This window comes from Symsagittifera roscoffensis, chromosome 2 (genome assembly GCF_963678635.1).
Source record: "Symsagittifera roscoffensis chromosome 2, txSymRosc1.1, whole genome shotgun sequence".
Classification (NCBI taxonomy): domain Eukaryota; kingdom Metazoa; phylum Xenacoelomorpha; order Acoela; family Convolutidae; genus Symsagittifera; species Symsagittifera roscoffensis.
In genome coordinates, this window is record NC_087063.1 from 12,682,931 (window position 1) to 12,694,092 (window position 11,162).

Genomic DNA, 11,162 nt, shown 5'->3' on the forward strand with positions numbered 1-11,162 from the left:
CAATTGTTAAAAAAAATTTCTCCGCCAAGACGAATTTTAGATTACGTGGCAGCTGTTGTGAATTGTGTAAATTGTCTAATTTTCTAATTCACAGTTGTCCAAATAAAAACACAATTCACAAAAATGCTTATACCAATGGCATCATCCTTCTAAACTAAAAGCAGTGATTCGGTTTCCAAAGAGTTTTTTAAAACCAAAGCGTAATAACGAGAAAATTGGTTTTTGCCAGGTGCTTTATTTTCTCGGCGCACGCTGCCCCCCTCCCCCCTCCCAAAAAAAAAAACCGGTGCTTATTGGCGCTTTAACAAAAGTTCTAAGGTTGGTGAACCAGAAATGGTCGCGCTCAAATGGTACCCCTTTTCGGTAAAACGCCAGCTTACTATTCTATGCACAAACAAAATCGTTTTGATGAATGGCATTATGATTTACAGCTCAGTTTTGTCCTGAGTAATTTTTAAAATTAGCGAACAGCTGCAAAATCATTGACGGTTATCGGCCTACGAAACCGTATAAAAACATATAATTCATGATAATTTCAATGAATAATTAGAAACAATTTTTTGTGCAAATTAAAAAGTAAATTCACATGGTTGAGTTATAATTACTGATAGATATGCTTCAAACTTTCAAAAAATCACGAATTTGAAATAAGCAAGAATGGTTTTTCATTGGTGGATAATGAAGATGTCAGAATGATTAACTTTCTAAAACAATATTCTGGAAGGCATTTCTTAAACATTGTGCTTTGATTTGAGCAGACATTTTGCGTCCGTAGCGCATGGTGGAATTAGGGTTTGATATTTGAGCACAAAACTTTTGATTTTTGAAAAAACTGCAATAAATTTAATTGAATGACAATAAAATAAAACATCATTGAAATTAGGCTAGAGAACTGTCAGCAGATGAGTTTAAGGAATTACTTTCTGAAGATGGGAAAAATCTAATATAGCCTTGAAAGTTTGCAAAAAATTTTAATACATTAGAACATCAGAAACACATGAAGTTTTGGGTTCACTTTTGATTACAAAAGTGAGCATAAATTATAAATTTTTCACCTGCTTAAATTATAGATTAACACTTTGCTCACATTGCTCGACGGCAGTCTAGTAAAATTTGGATCCAGGCGAAGCTATTAACAAGTGACATTTCAATTTTTTTTCCAGATATCATTTGGACATTTAAAAAGATTCAAAAAACATCGAACTGAATGCGTAAACTTTATTTATCTGGATCAGATGTTTAGTAGACACAATTTTTCACGATCCAAAGAACATGCTGAGTTTCTTGTCTAACAAATAAATATGCTCTCGGGAAGTTGAAATGTTGGTCTAAGACTAATCTAAGAAAAGGATTTTTTTGCTCCTTTATTTCATTGTTCATTTTCACTTTTTAAATTTTTGATTAGTTTCTGCTGCTTTTTGGAAAAATTTTGTCTTAGTTTTTTTCTGTATTGAGGATAAGTTTTTCCGTTTCATTTAGTTATTTTTAATTTGAATCAAAAGTTTCTGGAGGTTTTTCAAATTGCTTTTTTTTGTAATTTTTGTTCTTTTCTCTGTTGTTGTTTTAAATGCAGTAAAAATATAATAATATAATAATATTTTTAATTGGTTGATATATCGTAAACAAAAAGTATGAGCAAAAACAGTTTGAAAATTGAGCCCCGTGGGACCCCAAATGTGAAAAGTTTCTCAGATCAAATTTTCCGTGATTAGAATTTTTGCATCGATTGTCTTAGTACTGCTCCGAACGCGAAACCGTTATATGTTACACAGTGTAGAACTTTGAAAAAAGTCCCTTTTTGCAGGGAGTTTCCAATATTTTTTAACTAACAAGAAGGAACTGGTACAATCGTGCTCATATGTAAACTATGTTTCGATTATGCATATAGCTAAAAATTGTAATCAAAAATGCTTACCATGATTTGCAACTCAATCAACTTTGTTGACAATGCACGTTTATTCTGCCAATCAAAAATTTCCATTTTCATATTTGACTAATCTATAAGGTCCGCCGCGTTTGCCTTTTTACTGAGTTTTGTTTGTACTTAAGCTCAATCAATTTTTTTTAGAAATAATCATTTTGCCTTCAAAAATCAGGGCTAAATTTAGTTTTTATCGAACCCAAAACAATAAAATCATCCTGTTCACTGACAAAATTGGGTACATTGAGTGACCATAATCAACTACTTTCGTCTTTTCGTTGCTGAAACGGATAGAAATCAGATTTCAAATTCAGTGTGCTTTGAAACAAGTTTCAATCGGTTTTTCTCCACTGCTGCGGTTTTAATTTGATTATGCAGCCATAACTTGATTGATTAGTTTTTGTTATACCGGTGCATCTTTATTTATTTTTTGGAAAAGAATAATTTGATTTTTTCGAAAATTTTTTCAGGCTCTCATTATCAAACAGGTCAATTTATTCAAAAAATTTTTGAATATTTTTTCTTTTTTTGACGTTTTTTTCTATTTTCAGCCCAAATCTGGTTAATTTTTTAAATTTACCTCCTTACTGCTGTTATTATTTATGATCTTGAACCACAGTTGTTGAATGTTTGTTTTTTTTCCGGTGGAAAACGATTGAGGTTTTGGACAGGAGCATTTTGAAAGCTTTCAAATTACTCTTTAGTGTTCTTTTTATTATTGTTATCAATTTCAATTGTCAATGTTTCCGTAATTGTTTCATTTGTTTCTTTGCATGAGAATTTTCAAGTCTCAGCCAACTTTTCGTTCTTTCTTTTGTATTTACCTCAAAACTATCACCATTATACTTTTAAAAGTCACTGCATAGTGATCTGTAATTGAATTTTTCAATATTCTGTTACCTTCTCGTGTCTACCGAAGTTACATGACTACTGACACTTGAGCTCTTACTAGTAGGTTGATTCGGGTTTAACATTTTAAGATTTGAGCCAAAGGTTTTCTTCAGTTAAAAATTAACGAATTCACCTTCTTTTTCTGCAGTAAGTTTCCAAGTTTCCTCCATCTTTCAGAAGGAAATGATGCTATCTTGCTCATACTTTAACCATTTTCCATTTAAGCATATAGTTAAATGTTTGCAATCAAGCTTGCTGGCCTAAAAATCATCCAAAATTTTGGCAATTAACGTAATCTTTTTTCCAATCAGAACAATCAGTTTCCGGTTCTAGCTATTCTAAAATTTGTTTTTTTTTTCAGCCTCGACTGCCTTTCCACTGTGTTTTGTTCTTTACTTCATAGTCTGCCTCACTGTATTTTGTCGTATAAGAACTTCTCTTTCACTGTATTTTGTCTAATGATAGTTTTTTTTGTTTTGAAAATTTTGGAAAATTATGCGTATCGTTAGAGTGAAACAAACTCAAGTTATCATTTTTGTTATTCTTCAAAACTAAACAACTGGCTAGAAAGGGTTTTGCTCTCTCATATTTCTATGGGTTTTTGTATGGAAGTTTCTATGGGTTTCGGTTTCTCTTTCTTTCATTCGTTTATGGTTACTATAATAGTTTTCAAACACACTCTTTGTAAAATTTGTACAACTTGGATTAAGCTTATCACAACAACTGAATTTCAAAAACCCATGATAACTAAATTTTGCATTTCACTAAGATAGTTTTACAGAAGTGATTTGATTTTTGATTTAATTTTCTGCACTACTCGCGCATTTTAGGACACTAAAGGCGACTTTACCGCCAATATCTATCAAATCGGAGGCGGAAAACACATAACAAAGTTCGACTAATAGGCGGAAACGGTCCAAAAAATAGCCAAGATTGGAAAATTGGCTTGGAAAATAGTAAACCATGAATTGTCAGGAGGTTAATAACTGACGCAAAAGCTTCCAATGACCGCATATAACCAGCCCGTTTTTTTTCGATTTTCTTTACAAAAACCTCTGTATCCACTTCTACATATCTGAAACTAGAAAAAACCATGCGTTAAAAGTCAATGGTTGTTAATCGGGGACAAAAGGTTTTGTATAAACAAGCTTTGCTCAATAATCAGGGACCATCAGATCATAATGAGGTCGTTTCCAAATATTTTACAGTTAGTACACTACTTCGGCAGTGAAGGTGATAGTGCAGTGACCCTGTAAAGGACGCCTCAAGAGCAAAGTAAATTTGACATTTTTTCTGTGTAACGCACTTGTTTTCTAAAAAAAGACAGCGAGAAAAAAGATGCAACATTTTTTTGGTGCGGTTTTTTTTGAATGCACCTGTTTTCAAATTTCATCATTAAAACTCACTTTATATCTTACTGTACAAATCTCCACAACTTGTTGTACAAATGTTGTTGTGAAAGTGATGTTTTAATTTTTTCAATTTTTTTTCGTTGAATTGCGCAGCTTCAATTAGAAAATTTTTATCAAATTTGATAAAAACTTTATTGAGTTTCGTAAGCTTGTGATAGTTGTTGTTTTTGAATGTTCGTGAGACTTTATTCTATTTTTCTGGTTCAGACCGTGATCTGTTTCTTCGGGTGATATTACGTTGTTGATTGTGGAGCATGGATTTTCATTTTATATTATTTTCGTCAATGTTTTAGTCAATTCTTAGTCATATATTTCCTAGCTTGTTTGTTTCTTATTTTGTGATTGTTTGTGACTGTTTCTTTTTTTTAACCTTTCCGTTCTTTTTGAGTTAAAAAGAATGCGGAAAGCGCTATTTTTGGAAATTTCTAATTTCTACTGGAGAAATACTCCATAAAACAGTACCGGTGCTACATATGCTTTACAAAGTCTAACTAAAGTCTTTTGATTGAAAAATATTGTATGGTGATACATTTCGTTCGTGAGCATCGAGAGTTTTTTTATTTAGTTGATTTATATGCTGCTTATAAATAAGCGTCTCATCTAAAACTACACCAAGATACTTCATTTCTTCCTCACAATTCAGCTCATGATTTTTGATATTAAAACACAGAGGCCAGTCTGAGCTTAGCACCTTTTGCGAAATATTAAAACCATAAAAAACCATGAATCGAAAAAAAAATTTGATTGTTGAAAAAAACTAGATGAACCAAATTTTTCATATGTCTAGATTAAAAATGAATAAGACACCAGCTAAAGCTTATTTTATGTGAGTGATATTGAATGAAATTGCTATACCGATGCAGCACGCAAGATATAATCCCTAGAACTGGACTTTGCCCAAAATCTTAGTTGTTTCTCCACATAAGTAAATTAGAAGTGTAAAAATATTGAGATAATCTGTTTTCACAGGAGGATTAGTCAAAATTTTTAACAATTGGTCGAAGGATTTCGGAATTTCTAGATTCTTCTTGCAAAGAGCAGGTTAACCTCGCTTAAGCAGAAAAGGTTCCCAAAAAAATTGGCATAAAAGTTGTCAAAAAATCAAAACTTCGATTTGCTTAAAGGCAATTGCTTTTTTTCCTACAAAAACTAGGCACAAATAGTTATAAAGGTAGGCTTTCAACAATCTGTTAATCCGAATTAAACCTCTGATGTCAGATTCTGCCGGACAGTTAACCAGAGAAGTCCAAAAAACGGTCAGCTAATCAAACAATTGACAATTCCGAGAAATTTTATGTGAAAAAATAGGGCGATGCTACCTATGGAGAACAGAATAAATGAAGCTGTAGTTTCGTTTGAACTCAATCTCAGACTTGAAAGGGTTAATGTCGAGAACTGTCAAAAAAATTAAAATGAAAACGGTCAAAAAATCAACAGTTTGACTACTCTGCAGACGCTCAGCAGACGCCGACAATACGTGAGTATTGTCGGCGTCTTACCCGAAACCTATATAAATTATATAAATTTCGGGAATATAAATTACCCGAAACCTCAGTTGTTTCTCTAATCTAATAATTTACAAAAAAAACAAGGAGTCACCGTTTCATCTCAGATTTGATGGAGTAATTTTTAAGAAAAGTCAAAAAATTCTAAGGCACTTTGAAAAGTTCAAAAAAAGACTTTCGGAAATCCATAACTTTTTCTGAGAAGATTATCAAAACCGGGTTTTCCGATTGAACACTTAACCGGAGAAATGGCAGGGTGGTATTCGAGAAAAGTAAAAAAAAAAACGGTCAAAGGGCCACAACTGGAACTTTTTTGAAAGCAATCTTTTTTCTCAGAAAAATGGAAATAGCAAATTATAAAAATAGGCTTTAAACAACCTGTAGTATCGACTAAACCCTTGGTATAACATTTGGTAGGATAAGTATTGAGAAAAGTTTCCAAACAAGGCAAACAAATCAAAAATTTGACTTTTCCGAGAATCTCAGGTTGTAAAAAAATTTGACACAGACTTTTATTCAGAAAAGACTCACGCAACCTGTATTTTTGATTGTGCCTAAAAACTCTGATTTGGAAGAAAACTTTTTGGGAAAATTCAAATAAATTCAAATAACTTCACTCCAGAAAATTCAAAAAACTTTATTCAGAAAAATTAATTTTTCCGAGGGCCATAACTTTTTGTTTAGAAAATTTTCGGCAAAATAGCGTATGAAAAGTAGCTTTCCACGACCTGTTTGTTGGATTAAATCCAAAATCTCACATTTGTGTTCCTATTTATGAAGAAAAATCAAGAACATTCAAACAAGGGTAAAAAAATTTGATTTTTTGGATGATTATAGGTTTTTGTGTAAAAAACTTTATCGTAGTCGATTGCAGGCGAGCTTCACACAACCAGTTAATTCGCTTGAACCTTAAGTTTAGATTTGAGAAAACATTATTCAAGAAAAATGGTCAAAAAATAAAAACAATTAGACTTTTCCGAGGGCCGTAACTTTTTGTGTTAAAAAATTACCAATTCAGAGAAGCTTCCCACCACCTTTTATCTCCATTAAACCCTAAGTCTCAAATGTGAGTGTAGTTTCCCAGAAAGGTGAAAAAGATTTAAAGAAAAGTAAAATTAATGAATTTCCTATGGCCCGATATTTTTGTGTTGAAAAATTTGGGCTTAGTCGCAAATGCAAAGAAACTCCTTACACCCATTTTTGGATAGAACCCAAATATCAGATTTGGGAGGGTAGTTTTCGAAAATACTTTAAAAGTTTCAAAAATCGTTCAAATAATCAAAAATTTGACTTTTCGGAGGGTGAGTACTTTTTGTGTTAAAAACATTTGAGCGTAGCCGCTTGCGTAGGTGAGCGGCCCACAACTCGTTGTCCATTGAAAAAGATTTCGGAACATAGCTTGAGAGAAAACAAAAAGAATCCGAAGTTATTAGTCAATTGTTCGCCCAATTTCTGAATGTAGCTTTTTTGACAGTGGGGTAAGTAAAAAGAGTCTAGAGGATTAAGCAGGCCGACAGTGGAGTAGGCAATCTCTCTATTGATACCCCTTTTTCTGGAAATTAATATAACAGCTTCTGAGGAAAACTTTAGTTTTTTCCAAAAACAAAAATAAGTTTCAAAGCATCTCATAAATTAAAAAACAAACCCATACGTTTTCATAGTACTTGTTCTTTATCAAAGAAGAGTCGTTGGCAAACATGCCACGCAAGACTTTGAATTGTAATTTAACAAGGAAGCAGAATTTACGAAGCGGAAACAAAGCTGACAGTCTTTGAGCAGACACCAGCAATGTGGCACCTAAGTCAATAAAACTTGCGCAGACATACCAAAATATGATAATTCAATTTTCACCAAATAAAAAAACATTTTTTATTTAAACTGAAAAAAAAAGAAGTTTCTACCGGAGCGCATTGACTCTAGGCCAAGTGGGAAGTATCTGGAAGTTGTTAAGGTTCAAGAATAAAGCAAGTTCAATTTCTGGTAAGTAAGGTTGGTAACGGGAAAAATTCTAGAATTGAAAACATAAAATTATATTATGTATATATTATACATTTCATAAGAATTGCGAGATAGATTGAGTTGGAAGAGTTCTGAAAAGCCGTTTCTGTACTGTTTGAAACAAAAAGCTTTTTTTGGTTCCTTTGTTGACATGAAAAAGTATGAACTGTGGTAACTTATTATAATTCGAACGTCAAAGCACATGCCATCAATAAGCCGTAAAGGTGTCATTAAAAATGGCACCACTATTTGCGACTTAGGTTAAAAAAAGAATATTCTAACTCTCGTTGTATAAATAGAACGGGCACTTAAAACGTATAGATGTTCAAAATTCGCCAGTTAGTTGACGAAATTACAGATTGCGATGACCATCCAATTCAGTCATACTGTATACAAAGTTATATACGGAAAAAATCTAGTACCCGGTTGCAACACTCTTGCTTTACCAGGAAATCACTAACAGTAAACCTACAGCAGCAATACGTGTTGATTCGCAGTTTTATTAACAATCAAAAACACTTTAAAGAGCTCGCTACTTTCAATAGACCTAAGCAGTTAATAACCCTAACTTGAAGAAACATGATAATTAGTCACCTAAACAAAACCTTTTCAACCGCCCAGTTTTCAACCGCCGTCAGTAATTTTACTGGGCCAATTGTTGATGATAATCTCCCTCGTTTCAGGAGGAAGCGCAGCAATTCTATCTCCTCACTGATGTCTTCTATCTCTAACTGCAAGCCAGTTATCGTAATCACCAGCAGTCATTGCATCCCTTGCGTCTTTCATTCTCATGATATCAACCAGCGTAACAGTCGTGAATTTTTTCCATAGATGAGAATTTTTGTTAAAATTAGTCAGCGTCCCGCGAATTCCTTGTTTTTTAAAACGAAAGAGACACAAAAAAAACAAATGTTTAAAAACCTGAAAGTAATGATTTCTTTTAAGCTGAACATGTAGCGTAACTTACAGAAAATCACCAACCAGAAAAATAGAGTTATCTACAAATACATCTAGAACCAAGTTCTATCTTAGAGAACGGACAAGAGCCTGAAAATTCGTTGAATCATTGATGCTTCGACCCACACAATCACTGCGAATCAGTAATACCAATGTTGATTGGTACGGCATATTTAAGGAAGTGTCTTGAGTTCGCCTTCAAAGAATTAATAACATGGACACAGAAATTGCGTTATTTATTATTGAGTTTTTTTCCGGTATCTACAAACATTAGGTCAACATATTATCTCATTAAAATTGAGTTATATGTAGCTTTCATATAAAATGGCATCATAGTTCACGCGGTTCCAAATATTGTCAATCAAATTCTTCCCTTATTTCTGATCTTGAATTGAAAAAAAACTTCAAGGAGCGAGAACGACTGAGAACAACTAACAACCGATCTCGCCACTCTGCTTGCTCTCGGGGGTATCGGCCAGTTCAGCAGCTTTTCAAGGCTCCTAGCCATTCATTGACCTGTTCCTTGCTATCTGTTACCAACATGTGACCGTTGAAAGGTTGCTTTGTGAATCCTGAAGGGCTCGTCAATGATTGAGGTTGCGTTTCCAGATCAATATTAAGTGCCAAAGCTGAATAATCAAAAATCACGGTTTGATTCAAATTTATAAAATGGAACTTAGTAACATTTTAAAACTTAAGACATTCACAGGAACACTTTTTTGTTTCAAAGCAATAATTTTTCAGCCAAATTTCATGAACCCTTATAAAAACTTTCAACCCACTACGCATCTCAGCTATTATCGCTCAGTAATTATTTTCTTTGAGCAACATTTAATTGCAACAAAAACAAAACGAAGACAGTTAAATCATAAATAACTACACGAGTTCCCGTTTATCTGATGAGAATCCAACAAATTTCAGTTTCTGCATTTTCCTTCGCACTCACAACTCATCACTTGAATTACGCTGAAAATCCAGCTCCCTGCGTATTCCTTTGCTCTGCACAGCAAAAAAAAACAGAATGCGAAAGTTTTAAAAAGCCAATTTCTTCATCATCAAATACACCCTTTGATCAACTTCCAAAGCGTGAAGATTATTGGCGTCTCCTTGCAGTCGCATCAGCAGACCACCATAAGATATATAAGCTGCTAGTTTGGGAGAGTGCTGAGCATGTGAGGCGTCCCCGTCCCCTCCGCCCCCTCCCCCTCCCCCGCCTGTCGCCCCGTCCTCAATGCGGTACACTTTTCCGTACATCACATACTCGTAGGCGTTGGCTCTATTAGGCGTGTTGTCTGTAGGGTCGTATTCTCCGTCGTCTACCTGCGAACAACTAAATAATAAAAACTCATGATGGGTTTACTTTTTAATAATCAGCGGAAAGTGATGTGCTACTTAAATACCTTCAATAATAAACGCAGGCGAAGCTTAGCTTCGCACCACTTGCGACACAGCAGGCAGATAAAAAACTGGTAATAAAAAATTACACAATTTTCCAAACAATCTCTCAAAAAAACTTATAATTCAAAGAAATTCATTCAAAAAAGCCATCCCAAAACCTTAGTAACAAATAATTAAAAATGCAATTCTTAACTTCGCACAAAAAAAGTTTGAAATGATTCCTTTCCTGTGACTGCGAAGAAAATGATCAGATAAATTAAATTGAAGAAAAAATCAAAAAACATTATTTAAAACACACTCTTGAAGCAATAGTTCTTGAAGCAATTACAGGCACTAATAGAAAATTTGTTAAAGGCGGCCTGACGTTTTATCTGCCCTAAATTTACAGAAGTAGTCGTTTGAACTAATATTAATGGTGAGAAAAAATCAAAAAGGCTTTTTCAATTAAATAGGAAAAACGGTAAAAAATTGCAAAGCCGATTGCATTACAAACAGTTGACATTCGAGAACTGAAAAATAACTGAAAAAAAAAAAATGATTTCAAAAAATCAAAAAAAAAATTGAAGCTGAAGTTTTTGCTACAGAAAATATGTCTTTCAATATTCACAACACTATAAAAATGCCTGAATGTGATTTTCTGAAACCAAACAAAACAATGACTTCAAATTAGCAACCCAAAACCAAGGAAATTGAAAAACGGTCCAAATTTTTTTTTTTTGAAATTCGGAAACGATGACAAAGTTATCTCGAATGTGTAAATTAAACGCATTCAATTATCGAATAAAGGCTGCGCAATTCAATTAGTAACCGTTGAGTAACTAAGTTGACAAGTTTAGAAAGAAAAAACGATTCGAAAGAAGAATCGATGAATGTTTTACTGTCGAAAATATATTTGGCGTTTGTCGCTCTATAAACAAATTTCAGTGAGCAATGAAGCTGGCCTTTGAAAATAAAGATAGTTCCCCTTCCCACCCCACACCCTCCCAGAAAATAAGAAATTTGATATAAATCTGCAAAATCTAACGAGGTTCTAAAAGCCCACCCCCACAAGCATCAATTTTATGGTCTAACGAGTGGTTT

General features: G+C 33.5%; 1 protein-coding gene across 1 annotated transcript in view; it reads right to left on the reverse strand.

The window, feature by feature from the left end:
* Positions 1-9,505: 9,505 nt before the first annotated feature.
* LOC134839400 (DNA-directed RNA polymerases I, II, and III subunit RPABC3-like) overlaps positions 9,506-11,162 on the reverse strand; it is a 5,495-nt gene continuing 3,838 nt past the window's right edge. Inside the window, exon 2 of the mRNA XM_063854934.1 lies at positions 9,506-10,004. Within this exon, the coding sequence (XP_063711004.1) occupies positions 9,717-10,004 (288 nt within the window). The 3' untranslated portion in view covers positions 9,506-9,716. The remainder of the gene's footprint in view (positions 10,005-11,162) is intronic.